General features: G+C 40.6%; 1 protein-coding gene and 1 long non-coding RNA gene across 3 annotated transcripts; one reads left to right on the top strand and one right to left on the bottom strand.

Moving 5' to 3' along the window:
- Positions 1 to 568: 568 nt before the first annotated feature.
- NT5DC3 (5'-nucleotidase domain containing 3) lies at positions 569 to 23546 on the top strand. 2 transcript variants are annotated; one of them, XM_052668775.1, is made up of 14 exons: positions 569 to 788; positions 4442 to 4626; positions 8679 to 8753; positions 9252 to 9307; positions 12245 to 12335; positions 14032 to 14169; positions 15641 to 15701; positions 15935 to 16037; positions 16177 to 16278; positions 17272 to 17353; positions 17701 to 17787; positions 19193 to 19333; positions 19668 to 19732; positions 20427 to 23546. In XM_052668775.1, the coding sequence occupies exons 1-14, from the start codon at positions 596 to 598 to the stop codon at positions 20686 to 20688; spliced, it is 1641 nt and encodes a 546-aa protein (XP_052524735.1). In that variant the 5' UTR covers positions 569 to 595; the 3' UTR covers positions 20689 to 23546. The 2 variants fall into 2 exon arrangements, with proteins under 2 accessions (XP_052524735.1, XP_052524736.1); XM_052668776.1 differs by lacking the exon at positions 569 to 788 and adding an exon at positions 2445 to 2946.
- On the bottom strand, positions 2385 to 2692 carry LOC128073666 (uncharacterized). The gene is made up of 2 exons (XR_008202799.1): positions 2592 to 2692; positions 2385 to 2558 (listed from the first exon to the last, which is right to left on the bottom strand). It is a non-coding gene; the product is annotated as an uncharacterized LOC128073666 (long non-coding RNA).
- Positions 23547 to 23771: the final 225 nt, after the last annotated feature.

Raw genomic sequence — 23771 nt, 5'->3', positions numbered from 1 at the left:
TGCCGAAAGCAGCCTCTGCCCGGACCCGAGCCGCGACTCCGACTCCGCTCCCTTTGAAACACTGATGTCCTGAAACTTGGCTAGATGATGGACTGGGGGAGAACAGAACAGGACTCTTTCCACCAGGCAAAGCAGGCCATTAAACATGCCAACTCAGGCAGGCCCCGTGTAGCACAAGGGTTTCAATCGGGTTTCAGCCCCACGGCATGACAAGCCTACGTAAGTCTGTGTGGAGAGTTAGTGGACCTCTTGCCTTCCATGCCTTCCATATTTTTTCCTTTACATGTGTTAACACACATGATTAGAGCTGTAGGGTGTACCGGTATTAGTTGGAGTCTCGAAACATGTTTGTTGGTTCCTATGGCTTTATTCGCATTATGCGTTCCCAGTTCAGCACCGCTGACAAAATGGTTGCGGTTGCGGAGAGCCGCTCAGTGAGGCTGCAGCGCCTCCCGCTCCGCATGTGGGGCGGGTAGGCGGGGCGGCCGGCACTACCTGCCGCTGGGTCGGGTCCGCCTCCCGCCTTGGTACGGCCCCGGGGCGGAGCCCGAGGAAGTGACTTCAGCCGGCGGCGGCGGCGCGCCGCTTGGGGGTCATGGCTGTGGTGGCGCGGTCTGCGCTGGCGGTGGGGCGGGCGGGCTGCGGACGGCGGGGCCGGGGCCTGCCCGCTGTCGTCGCTGCTGCTCCGTATTGCACCGTAGCTCCGCAGCGGGAGCGGCGGCAGCCTCCCGCTGATATGAGGAGCTACTTGTGGTCGCGCTACAAGGAGGCCAAGCGGGTTACCAAGGGTGAGCGGGGCACGGGGACGGGGGCGCTCCGTGCAGAAGCGACTGAAACACGGCGGCTGGGCCGATGGTGAGCCGGCATCTGTCGTGCCGGGGTGTGCCCTCCGAGTAGGGCTGCTGCTGGCCGGTGCGTTGCTTGCCGGAAAGCGGCTTCAGGAAGGGAGTCCGGCAGCGTGAGGTGCCTGCTGCGGAAGGCTCGTCTCACGGAGAAGTTGTGACGCTGAGAAGTCTTAGCTGAGTTTTTTTCATTTTGCTTGCAGCTCCGTTAAAAGCACCGTGAAGTAGCATGCTAATGCTGTGTCAGTGACGAGCCAGGCGCTTGTTTGGAGTGTGAGGATGAATGTAAGGAAGCCCCTGCCCTGCTGGGCAGAAAGTTAGGGCTGTGCAAATGCCTCAGTTCCACAGAAATCCAGGGAATTCTGTGCCCGTGTGTTGGTGCCCTGCCCTAGGACCCACTGCTTGGTTGCTGTCTGGCAGGCTGCAGGAGCTGTCATACAAAGACAAAATTGGTTGTCATAGGTGCGGCCAGATCTGAAAGTACTGGAGGCTTGTCAGGGTTGTCCCAGAGGCGGCCCATGGTGTCGTGCAAACTGAATACTTTCTGCTTGGGACTGGAGGACTGCTGCTTTGGGTCCTTTGGAGTGCCCTGCTCTAGGACTCACTGCTTGATTGCTGACAGGCTGCAGAAGTCGTCGTACAAAGGCAAAATCAGGTGGCAAGGCACTGCACGGAGGAGCTGTGACTGCCCATCCCTGCAGGCACTCAAGGTTGGATGGGGCCCTAGGCAGCCTGAGCTGCTGGAGGGCAGCCCTGCTCATGGCAGGGGTTGGAACTGAGTGGGCTTTAAGGTTCCTTCCTAGCCTAACCACTCTATGATTCTCTGAAATATAGTTTGTTCCCATCCTTGTTCTGATGCTTAGTGTGATGGAGATGCTTGGACATTACCAAGAGGTAACTTGTTTCAGTGCTGGCAAGCAGGAAAGCTGTGCTTATCTGAATATTGCCGTATTCTTGCACATTTTGCCTTTTGCAGAAGGGAAACAAACAAAATTTGTAACGTAAGACAACCTGAGAATCCTGAGCCATGAGCTCTGGTGATGTCTTTGGTCTGGGTGCAAATAAAATGGGCAGCATTGCAGCAGTGGATTAAGACCAGTACTGCAGTTGTCTGAAAGGTACTGTAGGCTTGGGACAGTGGGATGAGGGAAAAGAGGAGGAGAGAGATTGCTTTTTATTTTGAGTCTTTCTTTTTTTCCTTTCCTGCTTTTGGAGTTATCTTTATTCCCCAACCCACACCCTGTAACACTTTAGAACTGGGGTCAGAGTGTAGGGCAGCATTAAGGGAAGAGAGGCAGGTGCTGGGTGGGTGTGGGTCAGCGGCAGAGAAGGTGAGTGCTTTTGGAGTCATTCAGAATACTTAGTTACTGCCTGAATTCTCAAATGCTTCAGGTGTCTGTCCTTTGTTTTGTTGGGATGACAAGATGACTAACCTGTCCTGACTTTTTTGATCTAAGTTCTATAGGTTCTGTCTGCAAGCTGAAATATGCAATAGCTGTTTGTGATGCATTTTTCAGGCAGCGGCTGGTTAATGGTGTGGTGTTTTGTTTTTTGGGTTGGTTTTTTTTTTTTTTTTTTTTTTTTGTTTTTTTTTGTTTTTTTTGTTTTTAGTTTGTGTGAAATATCTGCTTGAAATGCATCGTCTCACCAGGCTCCACAGTTGGTGTTTGGAAAAAGTACAACACGTGTTCCTACATTATGGTTTAAATGACATCACTTTGAAAGTTCACTTAAAACTCAAGTTAGGACTTCAAGGAATTGAATGATTCATGACCTCTTTGATAGGATGAGAGAGATTGTTTTAATAGTAGCATGTCAAATTGCACTTGGTTTTGTATTTTTTTTTCCTCACCTCAAGTGAACATGACAATTACTTACTGTTTTTTTCGTGAGAGGTGACCGGAGGCAGGAGGAGGTAATGTTTTGGTTGAGGCTTATTTTGTTAGATCCCCCCAGTGACTGTTTAGGAAGGATGTCGCTTTGCACGTCAGCTTGAGCGTGGCAAATTCCTGCTGTCCTACTCGGTGAATGAGATGCTGCACTTCATACGAAACTTGGAAGGAGACCTGGTGAAACTGCTGTTCTGTCTCAGTGAATAGCAGGTGTGTGTGTCTGAAGGATTTCAGATTACTGAAATACCGGCCATCTCTGAAGTGCTTGTAGCATCTGCCTGTTAGCTGTGCAGCGATCTAACGCATTGCTTTTATGAAAGAAGTGCTCTTTCCCTTCCTGTGGGTTGGTCAGATTTTTCAAAAAGAAGCGTGGTGCTTCTGAAAGATGTGCAATAGCCTTGCCTGCCTGTCTCACTGGTTTGGTTTCTTCTCATGGTGGAGCATGCAGTCTGTGTGTCCTCAGAGCTGGCGTCCCTCCTTCTACAGCTGTACCTAGAAAATAACCAGGCCTGTTTCCTTCAAAGTCACCCTTCCAAGTGCAGCTTTATAATGAAAGCCCACTTTTTTTCCCTGCTAGTAGTAAAGGCTGGATAATAAAGTTAGTATACAGGAAAGAAAGGAAAGGGAACTTGCTTCTAATGAGATAACAACCTCTGGAAGCTGTTCTTCCAGGGTTTTAAAGAAAAAATAAATGAAGAAATACAAACATCTTTAATGATGACTGTCGTGTTGACCTTAGAGTTGTGTCTCGGTGTAAAGGGTTCTTGCTCAATCTGCTTTTTGAGTAAACAACAAGAGGAATGTGCCCTTAAAAGCTGAAGCCGTTTACACACATCAAGTATGTGTGAAGAGAATAAGCAGAGTGTTTGGAGTTTCTGGCTTGCTGGAAGGTAAGCGTGCATTGCTATGCTTATTAAGCTGTTTTCAGAAAGCGTGGCATTCACTTACACTACACACGCATCGAATCCTGGAATCATTGATGTTAGGGAAGACCATTAAGATTAGCTAGTCCAGCCGCCAGCCCGTCCCCACCGTGCCCACTGACCTCAGTGCCACATCCACACGGTTGTGGAACACCTGCCTCCAGGGACAGAGACTCCACCACCTCCCTGGGCAGCCTGTGCCACTGCAGCACCACTTCTCCCCAGAAGAAATTGTTCCTATTATCCACCCAACACATCCGTATGGATAGGAATGCAGTAACGTGGTAGCCTTGATATGGCCAGGCAAAAATTTTAACAGCGTCTGGTTAAAACAGTGGTAATTCTGTTCTTGGGGCAGAGCCTGGACCAAATAATGAGAGAAGACAAAGCTCTCAGCGTGACAGTGATAACAACCCTCCATTCCTCAAACTCCGCCATGAATTTTCAGTGTAATTATTAAATAAAAATGAATTAATGGAGTTAGCAAAAACTTTGTGTATTGACTCTGGGGTTTTGTGTTAAGCATGATCTGGAAACACATATTCTGTTTTACTTGATCTGTTTGAGGAAAGCTTTCAAATAAAAACATTGAGTCAATGACAAAGTAGGGATAGCATTTTCAGTAACATAATTTTGCTGAAGGTTAGATGATATATTAGTGTGAATCAGTTTAATAGATTCCATTTTCATTTATATGAAATTTCTATATTTAGAAGTCGCTAATGGTTTTATTACCAAAACTGTGAGGCTGTTACAACTTTTTTCCCCTCTCCTCTGTTTGCAGAATTAGTTCCTTCAATTATGAGTAACATGCTGAACCCGGATGCTATTTTTTCAAACAATGAAATGAGCCTGTCAGACATTGAAATCTATGGCTTTGATTATGACTACACGTTGGTCTTTTATTCTAAGCATCTGCACACTTTGATCTTCAACGCTGCACGTGATCTTCTTATTAATGAGCATAGGGTAAGTAAAATTATTGGGATTACAATAATTTTAGTATTGAAGAGAGTAACAGATCATTTCTAGTTGAGGGAGGTATAACTCATCTTCTCATGCTTCAGCCCTGGCTTGGCTCCTTCGTTACACACTTCATACAACAGCTAACATACAAACCACGGAAGTCCTGATTTATTCTCAGCTGCAGTTTCGAGCGGAGTACAGTCTGGCAGCAGTCAGGGAACATTTTGTTTTCTTCTTTGTTTTGTTTTTTGATTGTTTTTATTTTTCAGTTGGTGGTAGCAATAGCTTTTCTTTTTTTTTTTTTTTTTTTTTTTTTTTTTTTTTTTTTTTTTTACCTGATTGTCAGTTATTGGTGTCACCCCAAAATATAAGAAACTTCCAAGTTGTTTTCAGTGTTTTATGCACCCTGTGATTGCAGCCATGAGTTTCCATGCAAAATATTTTCAGCCCGTCTTCTTATGAGGTCTGTGATTGTGCTGCGTGCCTCTCTATGCTTTCAGCATTTCAGCCCAGTTACCTAAAGGGGCAGTGTGTGCAGTGGCACTGTAACCAGAGCTTGGGTGTAAGAGACCCAAATAAGTGCTCAGCTCAGTAGTCCCCTAAGAGGGAGTGTGTATCTGCTGCTATCAAGCGGTGCATTTGTATCAGTCGCCTGTCAACATCCAGGCAGCTTAGAGGTGGGTTGGGCATGGGAGATGCTGCTGTATGTCAGGAAGCAGGGAAGGGGATACAGATAGGTTGCAGGGAAAACTGAAGGTGTTGGAGGGAAAAGGTCCAAAGCAAGTGTGGACTGGAGGAAGCATAAATAAATAAATAACTGCAGTATAGGAATTGCAGGAAAATAAAAGGAAGAATTCTACAGGCTAAATTAGTAAAACTGTGTGTATATTTTATACAAACTAAGCTTGAAAGTAGAATAACACCATCCATTCATGTTTCAATCCAAAGGTTAGGAGCTATATATAAATAATCTATAAATATCTCTGCAAGAACAAACAAAACTTCATGGGCACTAGAAGCATACACAATTTGATCCCCCTAAAATTTTGGCATGCTTTGGTAGCAATTTCTGTGGAATGAATAAATGCACTTTAGTAAAGTGACTTGGTTCTTGAAAGGGCCTTTATAGTAGCAGTAAGGGGACAATAAAAACATTACTCAAGTTTTTATCATTGGATTGGATTCAGATAGTAAAGTTGTTACTGTTTGTTGTTTCAGGAAGAATTTCTCACGCTGTAGTGAGTGAAACTCCAATTAGCTTCTGAGACAGCTTATTGAAATGTATAACCATAGAATCATAGAACGGCCTGGGTTGAAAAGGACCACAATGATCACCTAGTTTCAACCCTCCTGCTATGTGCAGGGTGGCCAACCACCAGACCATGCTGCCCAGAGCCACATCCACACAATCTTTTGGAGCTTGAGGGAAAGCACTTTTTGTTAATACCAATTCCTTAATGATTTTCTCAATATTATCTGGAAGTTTTTCCTAATGTTACATTGTTGATTATGATAGTGATAGCATGGAAGATGACCAATTTTGGCCATGACAGTGTAAGGTAATTATTCAAAAATTGCAAAATTTTTTTTTTTTGTGGAATGTGGAGATGTGGAATTTTCAAGTGTGCTTGAAAGAATAAATATGAATTTAATGCTCATCTCATGGTTGGCAGCAAGTGTGGCATGTAAGCTCTTGTTCTTGGGTTTGTGTATTCCCCAATGTATGGGCCTTGTGCCACCTTTTTCAGGCTGCTGTTCAGTCCATATAATATATATTACCTCAACCAAAAGCGGTGGTGAAGGGACAAGCAAACAGTGCTATTTTTATCATTATTTTGTTTGGCTTGTAAGGAGGCTTTAATTTGTGTGCCAGGTTAGGCTTAGTCTTTTGCTTGCACGTACTGCCACATGTGCAAAAGACAGCCTTCTGTCGGAATAAATTGAAGTCGTAAAGTCAAGCAGGCAGAAACTTCAGAAAGTCAAATTTCCTCGCTTATTCTTGGTGCGGCCACTTTAGGCCCATGCAGTACATTGTTGTCTTTAATTGATCACAGTCCATATCCTCTCCTGTGCTTTTTTCCCCTTCTCTTGTTTTGCTTCATGTTTCCTGGCTGATTCTGCATATCTTCAGAAACAGTCTTTAGGCTTTCAATTCTGTTTTGAAATCAGTGTTTTCTGGAACCAATAGTAGGGATGGCAGTTGAGAAGCCAAGAGAAAGATTGTGCTCATACCAAGCACAGGACTGTTTTCTTTAATTATAGGTGCCTATCTGCAGCAGTTGAAGAGCAAGTGCTCTTCTGCACAGATTAAAAATTTATTGGAAAAATTGGGATTTTACTGCTTTAAAAATAGCTTGCGCCTCTATTGAGGCTGCACAACTTCTGTGTTTTTTTTTTCCCCCTCAGACTTGTAAGCCAGCTGTATTATGTATGGAGGCTGTGTAGAAAAGTGGAGGGTGTGCCTGAGGTGCATCAAGTTCTCTGAGGTTTGTAGTGTGTGAAAAGGAAATGAAGAATCACCTTTCAGATGGTTAATCAAATAAATGAGGTTTTTTTTTCAAGCACTGGAAAAAATGACTGAAACATTTTACCTTTTGAAAACAAAAGGACATAACCCCTAGCCTAAGACACTTGCCTGACATTTAATTTTTTTCATGCTTATTCTATGTTTAAAGTATGATAAAATCACAATCAACTGAAAATGGGCCATTCTGATAGGTGGTGTGTTCTACCTATGCTCTTTATAAACAGCCTGAGGAAATAATGATTCAGAACCGAACTCTTCTGCATTAAAGAAAGTGAGCATATGTGAAAGCCCCCTCCAGGCTACTGATAATAATTGTTTTCCCATCTATGCTGTAGATAAGGAAGAGATGAGGAAACTTAGTAAAAATGGATGAGTACTGCTTATTTTTTTTATCAGTACATGGTTTTCTGGAAAAGCGAGTCTGTATCTGCAGTGAAGCAACCTGCAAGAGTAATACATTGGGTCACTGTGATGCTCTTCTAAAGTGACTCACTTGGATGGTGTTCAACACCATCCTTGCTTTGAGATCTGATGTGTGTTGTACCCTGAAAGGTACTGGCTCCACAGATGCAAGTCTGATGTTAATGCTGTCGATGTTCATGTGTATGTTTTTTAAGATGTAGCATGGTGAATGTTTGGAGAAGGTGATTGTAAGCCTTTGTTGAATTGTGCAGTTCTATTAAACCACTGACTGGCTGCCAAGTGTCTGTGGGCCTGGCATGTGGTGCTGATCAGCAGCTGTGTCTGGTAGTACCACATGCTCCTACATGAAATTCCTGGGGTCTGCACTCTTACCAACTTTGCTTTTATGAAGTCTGCTACTAGTGAAAAGGCATAACTAATGGTGGTTGCACTCTTAAAGCCTAGTAGTTTTAAGAGCCAGCAAACATTTGAGGAAGTCTGACATTATTGTACACTCCAATCCTGTGCCAGGGAAGAACAGTGCCATAGTTTGAAATTGCTGATCTCAAATATCTTCAGAAATTTTTGTTAAGATGAGATTGAGCATCTTGAATTCATAGACTGAGCTGTCTTCAGTTTGTCCTGCCAGAGTTCAGGGAGCACCTGGACAACACTCTCACATATACGGTCTGATTTTTGGGGTGTCCTGTGTGGACTGAGGGGTTGGACTCAATGTTCCTTATAGGTCCCTTCCAGCTTGAGGTATTCTGTGTTTCTAAGCTTATTTTGTGGGAAAAGTTCAGAGTACAAGGTAATTTAGCAGTTCAAATTTTAATTTAGTCTACTTTCATGGTTGCATCTATTAAAATCTCTTGATCAGAAGACTAATGTTCACAGTTAATTAAAAGGTGGATGTTCAAGTGCTGTGCGTGACTTGGGTTTAAAATATTGGCTTGTCTCATGCTGTGTGTATGTTCCTGTGAGTCTCATCAACTTACTTAAAAGCACTTCTGATGGCTAGCAGGAACGAGAAGCAGATAAACCACAGGCTTTTCAAATTACGCAGAAACAGTTTTTAGGTTTTCTTAAAATAATTTAAAATCAATTTTATTTTCTCTTCTCTTAGTATCCTGCAGAAATAAGGAAGTATGATTATGATCCGAATTTTGCAATAAGAGGACTTCATTATGATGTGCACCGGGTATGTATAAGTATCTTTGTTAAGAGTTACATAGTGTTGAAAACCCAGCCAAAGAACATGAACGAGTCTCTGAAGTCTTCTAATCTCTCATTCTGTGTTGTGTAAGGATTTTGTTAAATGTTTTCCTTTTGCTGTGAGCTTGATAATTTTTTTTTTTTTAATCTTATGTAAAAAGTGTGCTGGGTGTTTTGTGTGGGGAAGAGTACAGCAGGATGAAGTACGCTGCTGTTATTAGAAGAAGATACTTCTTCATGACTGAGTTCAGGACACTGGATGTTTGGTGACTTTTGCAGGCCCTATGTTGAAATCATTAAAGAAGTATTTTGAAATCATTGAGAAAGTATTTTGGAAGCAATAACAGTGGTTGAAAGGAAGGTGCTCAGTTGGTCTGGAAGCAGAATGGTTACAGATAAAATTGCTCTCTTTATTTTTTCTTTTAAGAGTTCAATTTCAGATGGTTGGCATGCAGTTAATGTTGACTTTTTTTTTTCTTGCAAGGCATTATTAATGAAGATTGATGCTTTTCATTATATACAGCTAGGAACAGTGTACAGGTAGGTAAAATTATTGCCTGTATTAATAAGAAACAAAGTATACTCTTGTTTTTGAAGCTTGTAGTTGCCTTTATTAATTCATGCCTTGACCCCTATCTGGAACAGCACAGGCATGAATGAGTACTGCAGCCTTACTGGAGGGGGCTTCTTTGCACCTCTGTGTATATACACAAACACTAGCACACACTTACAAGCTCAGTACAGTACAGCTGAGTTTCGCAGCCCAAAGCTGGTGATGCTGGCAAGCTAGTTGGTCACACTGCTGAGTCACTTTGTTTCCAGCTGTTAAATTGTACTGAAAGACATCTAAAAACACACTGACTTCTCCACTGGTGCTTTCAATGTAAACAGTTGCTGCCGGGTGCCTGTTAGCATGTCTTTAGTGTGGCTGCAGATGTGCACAGAGCTTTCAGATTTTGACAAATCGTTCTGCGAGTGTGATGTAGTCAAAGCACAAGCACGTTGTGTCCACACAGTGTGACACACACAGTGATGCTCAGTGAGTGTGCTGAGTTCAAGTCCCATTGGCAGTCACTGTGCTGTGCTTTCTTGTGTAGCACAGTCTTAGTGTGATTTTTGCTATAAGAGTCTTCAGCATGGCTTGCACTGATGAAGCAGTACATGCTTGATTAATGTGAATGCCACACTTAAATCAACAAGCCTGGGTACGTTTCTTAATTTCACTGGGCAAAAAGTTCTCCTTTGGGACCAGAAGACAATGCAGCCATGAGGTGATTTGCTATGTAAGTGTGTATGATTGTGTGAAGTGATGATGCACTCGTTACTTCTCGTTTTGCCAGCTGCACAGGTAGGTACACGATTCAGTCATAAAAAGGCAACAAGATGTCATGGTCCAGCATTAGGCTGATACTGACAGTGTAGTGGCTGTGTAAAGCTGCTAAACAATCTGTGTTCTGTGTGCATCGTCATTGTACTCGTAATGCAGCTTCACACCATTTGCTTGTGACCTATTCATGCTGTATATTTCAAACAGTCGACACCCGTTGCTGTTTCTGTTTTCTAAGCCCTACATTAACAATATCAGACTAGAGCCAGCACATAATGGCTTATAAAGAAGATTCCAAAGAGATGTTGAGATTTCCTGAAGAGTTCATGTGTTGCCTTTCGCACCCAAAGCAATTCTGGACAGACTTCTTAGCCACATGTATTGGTATTTGAGTCTTTGTGAGAGTGAGTGAAAACTATCATTTCAATCATATACTTTCTTAGTTTTAAAATAAGATTACCTTTCTCTTATGTACCAGCATACATAGACAGCAAATGACAGCAGCAAAGCTCTGTAGTTCTTTAGCTTTAACCTTGTATGTGTTCTGTGTATTTGTTGGCCAATTAAACTGCTGAAAATAGTAGGACTTGGCCAAGCGTGAGAACTTGCACTGAGAGCTTCTGAGCAATTCTGGTACTGTTTTAATAATGCCCATTTTCAAGGGCAGCAGTGGAAGCACTACTTTAGATGAGCCATGATGCTTTTAGTACTAGGTTTTGAGTGGAATAAAATAAACTTAGTTATACAGCTGGACTGTGAACTTTGTCAAGACTATGGATTTTTTTAGAAAAACTCATGTATTGCTTTACCAAATGTCTTTTCTCCTCTCTGGATTTTGCAAATTTTTGTCTTCTCTCTTGATTTGCACTTAAATGGTTCCCTTTTTTAAAAGAGTGCTTTTCTTAGCAGTACTTAAGAACTATTTGGCATAGTTGTCTGCAGAGTAGAACCTGAGTCAATCTGGTAGTATTGCTTGGTGTACATTTAACAATTTTGTTGCATTTTTTTCTGTTTCTTGATGTGGAGTAGATGACACTGAATAACTTTTTAGTATATATATTTTGTAATGTAGATAACTGCTTTGCTCTTGTACAATACTAACTTGAATGCTGCAGTTTTACCAGCAGTAGCGTGGAGCTACACGTAAGTCAACGTAGCGTTGAAAAGGGCAGTATGGGAGCTGGTTGACATGGACCTCTGCTACCACAGCAGCTTGTATGTCATGCCCTTCTTCTGCAAGCCTAATATGAATTATAATAATGGCAACACTGGCTTACACAGTTTTTTAAACACTTTGGGGTGACCAAGAAAAGGAGTCACTGAAATAAACTATCTTGCTTATAAGGCTGCAGGGGAAAAACAAAACAACCCACAAACATAAGTAGACTTGGAGTAAAGGACCAAATGATCTGACTTCTGTGTTCTTCAGTTTTAAGCAAAACCTCCCTGTCCTCATCCTCTACTTACTTTTCTTCTGGTGAGGATTACTGTATTTATTTAGTGTTCTAAGTGCTTAAATGCAAGACACTTGACACTCTAAATAATCAAAACCAACAGAAATACCAACTCAGTCCCTGAACGTGGAATCATTAGTAATTTAGTGTAGTTGGTAGAAAAACTCTGGTGATATGTCTTTGTTCTCTGTTTGTTATTCCTTTTCTGTACTTTAATTACTTGTCAGCAATCCTTCAAGTAATTTTAAATTTTGGAACCTAAATAGTTGATACAGCTTAAACTCTTACTTAGAGATTGTGTGTGTTCTTCAAGGTCATAATGTAGAAAAGTCTGGTTTACACACTATCACATCATCAGGGCTTTAAGAAACAAAAGCAGTGTGAGGAACTACTTTAAGAAGTTGGAAGCTCTAACTACTTTCTATAAACCCTTCAGGCAGAGTTGCAATGGCAACTAATTAGCCTTTGTTTCCTCTTAAGAAAGTAGGAGACTTAAATTTGGAATGCCTTTGGCATGCGTCAGCCTGTTAAAATGTTACTTCTGTAAGGAGAGATGCTGTTTCAACTTAGACTAATGTGTTCCTGTGACATTGGTATTTCAGTAAGCTCCAGATTTAAGTACTGATCTGATAGATTTTTATTCAGTAATTACTTCAGAATTTTAGTGTGACTTTTGAACCCTTTGTTGTTCTCCAGAGGCCTCAGTGTTGTCCCAGATGAAGAAGTCATTGCAATGTATGATGGTTCCCATGTTCCCTTGGAACAAATGAGTGACTTTTATGGAAAGGTAAAAATACTAACTGCTGCTGTTCACAAATGGAATTTTTTTTTTTTTTTTTTAATGGAGTGGGTAGGGTTTGCATTTTGTTCTTGCTCCTACTGTTATATTTTCCTGGTTGACTTATAGTGTTAGATAAGAAGCTTTCTCTCTCATGTGACAAATACCCATTTTCTATTACTTGCATTAATCTTTTTACTGTTCCCTTGCACAGTCATATGTACAGAAGTAGAATATTGAAAAGTCAAGTGACTTTCTCAGTTACACAGCAAGTCTGATAAAGGCTGGGAAGTGAACCATGTCTGATGCCTTACCTTCAACTTAAAATTTCCATGTAGTTCTCAATTATGGTCTCTGGAGCAGCTGCACCAGTTCTGAATATCAGCCTGGAAGTCCTTATAGAGTACCTTGCTCTTCAGCACTATTCTTCTGTTGATCTTGAAAAGGAGGGTGACAGGACAAAACAAGTGGTTCCCTCTGAACATCAGGAAATGCTTTTTCTCTTTTAAGTGTGAGTGTGACTGAGCACTGTTACGTGTTGCCCAGATAGATTATGGAGTCATTTCCTTGGGCATCTTCCTAAGCCTCTTGGCTGTGCTCTTTGGCAACCTGCTACAGCTGCCCCTGCTTGAGCAGAGGGTTGGACCAGGCGGCCTCCAGAGATCCATTCTAGCCTTGACTGTTCTATAGTCTTGACCAATGTGCTGTTTTGAACAAAGATACCTGGTTGTTTTACCCTCTTAAATATTTATTCCTGTACAGTGAGATCCTCTACTTAAATTAAAATTAACTATAGGTACAACTTTTGTGCAGTGGATGTCTGTTCTTTCACTATTGTAGATAGAGCATTCTATCTCTTTTCAGGAAGGCAAATTGTTTTGCAGTCACAGAATCATAGGGTTGGAAGGGACCTCCAGAGATCATCAAATCCAAACCCCCTGCCAAAGCAGACTCCCTGCACCAGGTCACACTAGTAGGTGTCCAGACGAGACTTGAACATCTCCAGAGAAGGAGACTCCACCACCTCCCTGTGCAGCCTGTTCCAGTGCTCCGTCACCCTCACCGTAAAGAAGTTCTTATGCACATTTGTGCGGAACTTCCTATGCTGCAGTTTCTGGCTGTTTCCCCTTGTCCTGTCTCCACACACTGCTGAAAAGAGCCTGGCATCACCACTCTGCCCCCCACACCTTAGATATTTATAGACTTGGATCAGGTCCCCTCTCGGTCTTCTTTCCTAAAGGCTAAACAGACCCAGTTCACTCAGCCTTTCTTCATAGCCTTTCTCTCCCAGTCCTAGTTAACATTTTGTCAAAGCCCAAACAAAAAAACCATTCCCTTCTCCCCTGCCCATAACAGTACTGCTTGCTTGTAGAATTGTAGACCTCCAACAAAGAGGTCTCTAAATACTTCTTTTGACTCATCTGTGAACACTCTTTTATGTGCTCCTGAGATAAAATATGGTTCTTAAAGCAGTGGTTCTTCATGGTAAATTTTCAGAATAAAGCCAATGCTTTCATCAGTTACTTTATTGAAAGTCTGTTTATTCAAAAGAATTCTAATATGGTGAGAAGAGTGGTAGCAAAGGCTGAGCATTTGCAGTTAATCTGAGTTTTTTTTTTTTTTATTAATGGAAGTGCTCCAATTTGAGAATCAATGTCTGACCATTTTTCTTTTTTTTTTTTTTTTTTTTCTTTTTCTTTTGTAGAGCTCACAAGGAAATACAATGAAGCAATTCATGGATATATTTTCCTTGCCAGAGATGACACTCCTTTCTTGTGTGAATGAGTATTTTCTGAAGAACAACATAGACTATGAGCCTGTTCATCTGTACAAAGATGTCAAGGTACTAACTTTCAAGATTTAGGTAAAACTGTACATTTGTGTGTCTTGTCTGTGAGCATCTCACAAGGCTCATCCTGCTGCATTAATTCCAGTGAAATACCTCAACTCTAGGTTTTGTGTAGAGTAGTTATTGCTATAAGACTATAAACTTCAGCACAATGATAGTAAGCATTGGGGGGAAAAATGCAGTAATTTGGCAATTTGTCTTAAAAATCATGTTCTGTGGTAGTTATTTTATCTATAGGTTTGGGGGTGGCTAAGAGGAAAGTGAAGAAGCTCTCATGTCAGTAAAGTTTCTTTTGCTTGTTATTGAAGGTATACTTTTCTTGCTAGCAGGAATTGTAAGAGGCTACGGGGAAATCCACGGAATGTCTGTCTGTGCTGCCTCTGTATCTTTATTAGCATGCAATCATTTTTTGTCTCTTGCTTTCAGCATATCTCTTCTTGCCTGTTTACTTCTTTTCCTCCTCCAAAAAAAGGATGGTAATAATGATTAGAACAACTTGACTGTCTTGATTCGTGAAGATGTACCCTACAGGGAAGCTAAAGTTGTGTTCTGAATATACTTAAGAATAGAAAAGGCCACTCCCAACTTGATGAATTTTTGACTATGTGAACTTGTCATCCAAATCCTTCTTGTAGCCTCTTCTTGATGCCTCTTCTGTGTAGTTAAGTGTATGTGACAGGCCTGAATGTTGAACTTCTAGCTTCTCCAATGGAGAAGTTCCTTCCATCTCCTCCTAATCTTTCCTCCTGCCTACAGTTATGTAGTCAGAAAGCTAGTTTTGGTGGCTCCTGCTGAAACATTTGTAGAAACTTCCATATATTTAACTGTTCAGCATTACCAGCTTCTTTGAAGCTGCCTAAGTGACTTCTTAAAGAATTTGTGGGCTATGCATAGTGCCAGTATGGCAGTGTCACTGTCCTAAACAAAGCATTCTGGTGCAGAGCCAGCTCAGTAGAGATGGCGCATAAATGCCCTCAGAGCTCCTTTTGGTCCTCTGCTTAAGCTTCATTTGCCTGTTCAGTTGTGGGGTTTTTTTTGTTTTTGTTTTTTTAAATCAGGGCATTAGGGAGTGATGATAATGTAAAGCCTGCATTACAGCTTCCCCTTGCCCAAGGAAAGGAATGTATTTTACTCCACAGGACATCAGAAAGCTGTGATTGATGCCTTGGCTTCTGCATAGGGCTTTCACCCCAACTCCCCCCACTTCCCTTACCCTTCTGAGCTCTCTGTCACAGTTGTTACAAGCCCATTTCATACTTCCTGAAAGTATGAAGGAGTTTTCTAGGAGAACAATCTTGCTTTGTCTAGTGGTAGTGTATGCGTAACGAATACCACGTGGCATTTCTGTGAAATTGAAAAGGTAATTCAGGGAATGCAATTGTTATAAAAGCAAATTATTACTATGCAGTTTTTCATACTTGAAAAGCTCTTGCAGTTCTTCAATGCTCTGTTGATTTCCTGACAGGATTCAATCAGGGATGTCCACATCAAAGGAATAATGTATAGAGCAATTGAAGCAGATATTGGTAAGTACTAATGACATCATTTGTCAAGGCTTTTTTTCCACTGATAAGGAAGCCAGAATGGTCAATACGTTATTTAAGATATTAAGTTTCTAAATTTTAAAGCTTGAAAGAGGTGTTACCACTTATCTAGAGTGCCTCTAGTAAGTATAGCTTTGCACTTGGAACCCTTGGTTGAACAGAAAACTGTTCTCTTGAGAAACTTGAGATTAACATTTTTTCCTTAATCCCCACAGAGAAATATATCTGTTATGCTGAACAAACTCGTGCAGTATTAGCTAAGCTGGCTGATCATGGCAAGAAGATGTTTCTTATCACAAACAGCCCCAGCAGCTTTGTGTAAGTGAAGTAATTTTCTGTTCGACTATCAATTTATAAAGGATGGGGAGAGTGAGATTGAGTGTAATTTATCACATTGCACTAATAACAGTTGCACTTCTGTTATATATGGCTGTTAATAACCCTCTGCCCTTTTTAGGGACAAAGGCATGAGGTTTATAGTTGGCAAGGACTGGAGGGATCTCTTTGATGTGGTCATTGTGCAGGCTGATAAGCCAAACTTCTTCAATGATAAGCGAAGGTGGGTATTTGGTAAAGGCAGTTTCAAGCAGCTTGTTGTCAAGCAGCAGTATAAGGCTATAAAGCATGTTATGTAGAATTTTGACTTGGGTATGATGTAAAATGAAGTTGCATTTCATGAAATCCTGTTTTAAGGTCATGACAAAATCCAGGAGCACCCCTTTTTGATGTCCAAATATTACCATTTCTTATCTGAGAAAGTTCCAATAGCTAATGGAGGTCTAATCTCCTGGACTGAGTTAGCCACAGAGGCTGTTTTTAACACCTTAATGTGTAGTTTGACTAAATGTTCCTCTAAACTTGGGAGCTGTTGGTACGTTTCAGAAGTTACATTCAATCTGGAAATGTTTTTGTTGCTTGTGGCTTTCTTTAGTCACATATGGTATTTAAAGGGCAGGCTGGCTGACAGGCTGTAATGTTTGGACTGCTTATTCACTTAGGTGAACGCATTTGTAATGTGTAAGCACTTCTGACACTTGAAAAAGATCTATTTCTTTATATGTACTTAGAATTTTGAAAATGAGATAGAAATGAGATTTTTTTTTCCATTACTCTGTTTTCCATTTAATTTAAAAGGCAGTATTGCTGTAGTTCCAGCCCTTAGTTCAGTGCTGCCTTCCTCAAGTCACTCAGTTGTACAAAGTGAGATACTGGGCAAGTTTTTAAGTATTTTCATTCTTTTTTGCATTCTTTGCTTAATGACAGATCACTGACACTTTCCCTCCTCTGTCTGGGGAGGCTGATTCCCTGCCTTAGTTCAACAGTTGTTCTCAAACTCTTATAGATGTCATCAGCATACTGCGTAGAAACATTCACCTGGCTAAAGCTGAAGTTTTACAGCTTTGCTTTTCCTCTTGCAAAATATTCAGTTGCTAGAAGGTGTGTTTTCCTTTTGAAAGATGAGCATTTTTCATACCAGCATACTTGCAGAAATCTTGTAGGAATTCTATCACGCTTCACAACAGTGTAATAAATGTGTATAATTCTATTCTAGACCATTTCGGAAAGTGAATGAAAGGGGAGTGTTGCTTTGGGACAAAATCCACAAACTGCAGAAAGGCCAGATCTACAAACAGGTACACTTTCAGTGACTTCCCTCACATTCAGTTCAGATTTAATACCAATTTCCTAGAGTCCCAAATGTCTTCAGCTATCACAAAGACTTGGAAATGGTTTTTAAGGTTATATTAATAATTTAAGTAGTTTGAGTTGATTGATTGTATCTTATTCTGCTGTTTACTTGCCTCTTAAAAATGGATATGAAAAGTATAAGTATTACTGAAATGGCATGTGAAATTTGGGATTCATGATCCATAAACTGAGGGGAGGCTTGATATAGAAATATTTTTAAGCGCATACTGAATTCTCTTGCCTGTGACAGTGCAAGTTGCATGCTGTCACAATGTCTGTGTTGTTTCTGTAGGGCAACTTGTACGAATTTCTGAAGCTGACTGGTTGGAGAGGCTCTAAGGTGCTCTACTTTGGTGATCACATCTACAGTGACTTGGCAGTAAGTAGCTTACTCTCATGAAACAGAATGAAGGCTGAGTCTGTTTGTGCTTCTTTCTTCTTCCACAATTATTCAGTAGAATGCTCTTTAACGACAAGTTCTGAATACAACAAAATCTGAGTTGGTAGTAAGCCATTTTGCTTTTCTTTCATTAAAGAAAACTGGTGCCATGGAAGGCTGATCTTGCTTTCCACCTGACTTGTAGCATTTAACTTGCGTGTAGCTCAGGGATTCGTAGAATGGCTTTGTTTGGAAGGGCCCACAAGGATCATTGAGTTCCAAACCTCCTGCCACAGGCAGGGCCACCAACCTCCATATCTAATACTAGACCAGGCTGCCCAGGGCCCCATCCAACCTGGTCTTGAATACCTCCAGGGCCAGGGCATCCAGAACCTCTCTGGCCAGCCTGTTCCAGCACCTCACCACTCTATCTGTGAAGAAATTCTCCCTGACATCCAATCTAGGTCTTCTTTCCTTGAGCTTAACCCCATTCCCCCTTGTCCTACCACTAAGGGGGATGGAGTTTATACTCGTGGTCCAGATACTGATTGTGTCAGATGTAGTAGAAAGTAAATGTGGACATCCAAATGTACAGAATGTAGCTGATCTGGATGACACTTGCTACCAAGTATAATAAGAACTGAATTAACTTCTGTCTTGAATGATAGGTGGCAATCCTTCTGTCACTAATGGTAAGCTGATATTCTTCCCAAGATCTTGAAAGGTTTGCAATCCTGTTCTCCAGGTGTCTTCTTACTACCTTACCAGTAAATATACTGCTTGCTGTCACATCAAAATAAGTTACCATCACTTAACTCTTCTGTAATTGATCGCATATAAATACCTCTACAAATGTGCTTGCCAGCAATGTGGTGACAAAGTTTCAGCAGCAGATGTAAATATTTTTGCTCCAGTCTGCTTTTAAATAGAAAAGTAAGCCTGAGTGTTTCAGAGGACTCAGTGTCAAAGGAAGGAGAAGGCTGGTGTGCTCTTTGTGCTCCTTTTTCCATTGTGCCAGGTAGCAGTTGTCTCACGTTGCAATCATCAGGAGAAACTTGAATAGCTGGAAACATACAGTTTCCCCTAAATGCTTCCGACAGCAACAGAGATCTCATCTGTAAGAAGCATTTCCTACTGTTTCCTTTAAACCTAATGAATTAGTTTTATATGCAGCTACTCATGTGTTCTTTCTCTCTGAAAATGTGGGATTTGGAACATACTCTAAAATTAAAACCTATTGCACATTGGCACAATTAGGTTCTGCAGTTTAATGTCTGCTTATGCAGAAGAAGCAATTAATTTAATACCCTTTGGAATAAAGAATGCTCAAATTCTTCAGTGTCTAAGTAGATCTGAATGTTATTTTTTCTTTCTAATTGCATCTTTAATTCTTCTTGGTAAATAGGATTTGACCCTGAAGCATGGCTGGCGCACCGGTGCGATTATCCCCGAGTTACGATCAGAGATTAAAATCATGAACACAGAGAAGTACATTCAAACCATGACCTGGCTGCAAACTCTGACAGGATTACTGGAACACATGCAGGTTTGTTCTGTGTATGTGTAATCAGTTCTGTACAGCTGAAGGGATACAGCCAAGTTTCTAAATGCTGGGTATTAATGTTGTAAGTACCTTCTGTCTCACTGAAATTTCACAGTTCAACTACAGCTAAATGTAGTTACTTGCGATGATAAGAGTTTTCTCATGATCTTAATACCTTTTTCCACTGGTTGCTCTGGATTGACTCCTGCTTTCAGTTAATTAAAACACGTTAACTTCTGTATAGTGATCTTGGAAGCATTGCTCTTGTTCTGTTAGATGTATTAATGGACAGGTTCATTGATGAGGGTATGCTTTGTTACCTGTCATCACATTTCAGGTTCACCGTGATCCTGATTCACAAATGATTTTAGAAGAATGGAAGAAGGAAAGAAAGGAGATGAGGTAAGAAAGAGGAGTTAAACTATTTCCAGTATTCTTCATGGTAGCAAAGGGTTTGATGGGATGTTTTCCACAGGTTTATCTAGAATTTGAAAGTAAATGAAATAGGAGTAAAGCTTGCTGGAGACTATTAAACTCACCTTCAAACTAACTCCTGTTTTTTGTGTATGTTAAGCTAAACTTTATTTTTTAGTCTTTTATCTCTGGGATAAATAGATGCCATTAGGACTTAGATAAAGGCTTATTTCACTACCTCTAGAAGTGAAAGCTTGAGATGCCATCTTTCTGAAGAAGTAACTTCCCACTGCTTTTAGCAGGAGAAATATAAATCATAGAATTTCCTGAGTTGGAGGGGACACACAAGGATAGAGTCCAACTCTTGGCTCTACACAGGACCACCCAAAAATCAGACCATGTGTCTGAAAGCACTGCCCAAATACTTCTGAAACTCCAGCAAGCTCAGTGTCAGAGCTGTTCTTTTCACTGCTGTGATGACTGTTTCTGGGCCATCTATGTGCAAGAGATGCAAACACTTCTTACATTGCACATTTAAGTGGCTTGAAGCAAAATGGCAAGAATGTAACACGGATGACAGATTATAGGAACTTCTTGCTTCAGGTTCTGGAAACTAGTTGGTGTAAAAAAGATGTGTGCAAGTGTGTTCCTTTCATTCTTTGTTTTCTCTTTTGGGGGACAGGGAAATGAACAGGAATTTCTTCAACGCACAATTTGGAAGCTTATTCAGAACAGATGAGAATCCCACTTACTTCCTCAGACGTCTCTCTAGATTTGCAGATATCTACATGGCATCACTGAGTTGTCTCTTGAACTATGAGCCTGATTACACATTTTATCCAAGAAGGACTCCTTTGCAGCACGAACTTCCTGGCTGGTCAGACCAGCTGTGCACTGGTACATTCAGAATACCCTTCCTACAAGAGACAGTTCAGGTCAAATAAGCACTTGCCTTGTTCTCTCTAAAATGGGCTAATTTGTTGGGGTTTTTTTGTTTTTTTTTGTTTGTTTGTTTTGTTTTGTTTTTGAATATAGATGTATTTTAAGTCACTTAAATCATTACCTTGATTTAGAAGTAATTCATACTCGTTCTCGTAAGCATTGTACTTATTTTCTTTCCTCCTGCTCAGAGATGCAAAACCTGTTCTTACACACAGAGGACATGCTGGACTGCCGAAACAGTTTTGGGCTGGGTGGGAGGAAAGACTGACATTCAAGGGTGGTTGCCTTTGTTTCTTGGTTTGAAACTTGGATCTACAGCTATGTGATTTAGAGAGAGCTATGCTGTCCCTTCAGATCTCTAGCTGCAGTCTGCAGTAGCTCTTGGCACTCAAAAGCGTAAATCCGGTATTAGTAATGCAGTGATATGCAATTACCAGCCAGTTTATGGTAAGATTTAGAGAGATGGTGTATGCATTTTAACTTTGTGTTGCATGCAGCCAGCATGTTATCTGTAACTGATGTAACTGGTATGGTATGTGTGTGCATCTCTGCTGCGCTCTGATGGCTGCCATACAGGCGTGCTCAGGTGGATGTGCTCTTTTCCTGCCTGTACACCTGTGCTTGGATGTGGACCTGAGCCAAAGCCTGACAGCAATGGGAAGCTTGGGCTGCTTCAGCTTCCTTCTGTTTCTTTTTAGACATGTTTCTTAGTTTTTAAACAAACTAAATATCCGCTCTGTGATAATAAAGCCATTTCAGGAGGTCTAGCAGGATGCATTTCAAAGCGAAAGCGGAATTCCATCAGACTTCAGATTGATCCAAAATGCTGCTTTTTACATTTCTAAGTGTCTTACAGTGGCATGCAATGCAGTTTAGGAGCTTCCTTGGAGAGAATGTATTTCACATAGCCTTCTGTAACGGGTGTCTGCATTCAGTAGTACATACGCACAATGGGTAAATGAGTTGGGGGGGTGGAGAAGTATATGAAGAAAGAAAAAGAAATCCAGAGTTAACTGGTGGCATTTTTTTTTTAATTTTTTTTTTTTTTTTAGCTGAAACCCCCAAAGCTGAACTGGGGGTGATGGACAATTTGTATCAAGCAAAATAATTTTGACTGTGCAGGTGAGAAGTTTTACTGAATTAACTAAAATTGGAAGGAAGGCATGAGCACAAACTTTGGGAGGCATAAATGTTCCAAAGATTTGAGCTGAATATCTCTATTTTGCACAAGGAAAACATCTGTTGATGTGTTTCCTCAAACAGGCACTTTATAGAACTGCTATATGGTTGTTTTTAAATTGGGATGCTTTCTTTTCTCTGCATCCAAAAGAAAGCTTTCTTTTTTTCTATTTTGTTTTTTCTTAAGTGGTGCTTCCTGCTCCAGCCATCTTAGAAAGCATGTAAGTGATATAATGGCTTTCAAATGTTAATTAAGGTTTCTTTTGTTAAAAGCATGACAGTTAACAAAATACATATAGAGTTTGGTATCTTTCATTTTAGGGCATCATTTGTTTCCTATCATGATTGTCAGGTAGACAAACTTTTGGTGACCAAAAGTTTTCCTGTTTGTTTTTAACCAGTCTTATGTATACGAATCTGTACTGAATTCAAGATGTGATATCTTGAATGTTTTTTAAAAGCATATTTGCAAAGTAATGAATGTATTTTAATCTAGCATGCACAATTTCATATGCAGTTTTCCTGTATGCTTGAAATCAGTCTGAATGCCTGGAGATGTGCTTGTGGATTTTCTATTTGTGGTTTTCATGAGCTCCTGTTTCAAACTTGACATGCAATACTCCTGAAGTGTGTGTTTGAACAGATGAGTGCACCTGAAATGAGGGAGCTCATCTGACCGTCCTGCTGTTCTGGGGAAAGAGAAAAGATGCTTTTTTGCAGAGTTAGTTAGGCATTATCAGGACAGGTATTGGTGGGGCTGTGCAAGAGACTTAGCAGAATTTGATAATATGAGCTGTTCTGTGAGCTGAGCTCTGGAGCTGGAAGTTTGCCTTGGGTTCCTCATCATCATGCTCAGCTAGAAGTGAACTTGGTATTACTCTGTATAGCACCTTTCTTGTTCCAGAGATCTCAATGCGCTGTTTAAAATAAAACAAAAAAATGTATGTGCTTCATCTTGCTACCAGCGATTAATAGCACTGCTACTCAGTTCTGCATTATTGAATTTAATAATCGCTCTGATGTTGATTCCTTGGAACCTGGCCAGGAGTCAGTTTGTTTGCCCATTTTTTCCATGATACCCAGGAAGGGTTGGATGATGTTAGCCACGCACTGCCCATTTTGTTCCAAGACAGTTGTCTCCTCTCTTACCTTAGAAATCCATCCAATGTCTGTACAAAGCTACCTGACAACAGCTAGCTGAAATAAACCTTGTTTATGTTGCATGACTTGTTGAAATAAACAGCACTGCATGACAAAAAATTAATTATGGGAGAGTCATGTTCTTTTAAAACTATATACAATTTGAGTTTAAGTGGGAGTTCTAAAATGTAGTATTTATTTTTCACTGCTAGAATGTTAGTCTTTTAAAAATGTCTTGCATTTTTATAATGATTTCAAAGAACTGGAGCTGTATACCTCTGTGTTCTCTGCATTATTTATTTGAACCCTTCATTACTGGCTTCAAAGATTTTTGGGTGCATTGAAAGGGCAATGTCTGTTTCTGTTTGTTTTGGGAGTACAGTTTGTTGGAACACTGAAGTAAGAATAATTTTCTTTTTCTGTTCTATCAAAAACTCAAAGAGAATCAATAGTCTGGTAAAAGAAGAGTTTAATGAACTGTGGAAACATTTTGTGATGAAAATACTTAATGATTACTACAAAAATAAATGCTTGAACTTTATCTTCTTGTCCCTATGAATGTTAATTTTTTTTGGTAATGTGGGAGGAGGAAAGAACATGAATTATATTGCTGCAAAACTGGCTAACAAATACTCCCTTAAATGTGTGTATTTTATAGGTGTGTTGTAATATGTATTTTTTAATATCTCTAGGGAAGTTCAAGAAGACACCTCTATAGGAGCAAGAGCAAATCCTAGGGAAATCAGTCTGTGGCCTTCATTCATTG

The sequence above is a fragment of the Tympanuchus pallidicinctus genome, unplaced genomic scaffold, assembly GCF_026119805.1.
Source record: "Tympanuchus pallidicinctus isolate F22 unplaced genomic scaffold, pur_lepc_1.0 scaffold8, whole genome shotgun sequence".
NCBI lineage: Eukaryota > Metazoa > Chordata > Aves > Galliformes > Phasianidae > Tympanuchus > Tympanuchus pallidicinctus.
Note: the sequence above shows the minus strand (reverse complement) of the source record. Positions and strands in the feature narration are given on the sequence as shown.

What these genes read in the sequence shown, in the direction of transcription:
- NT5DC3 (XM_052668775.1), top strand. Translation starts at nt 596, where the DNA reads ATGGCTGTGGTGGCGCGGTCTGCGCTGGCGGTGGGGCGGGCGGGCTGC. An exon ending in TTCTTATTAATGAGCATAGG is followed by an intron (nt 4,627 to 8,678) that starts GTAAGTAAAATT and finishes CTCTTCTCTTAG; the next exon opens with TATCCTGCAGAAATAAGGAA. An exon ending in AAGGCCAGATCTACAAACAG is followed by an intron (nt 17,354 to 17,700) that starts GTACACTTTCAG and finishes TTGTTTCTGTAG; the next exon opens with GGCAACTTGTACGAATTTCT.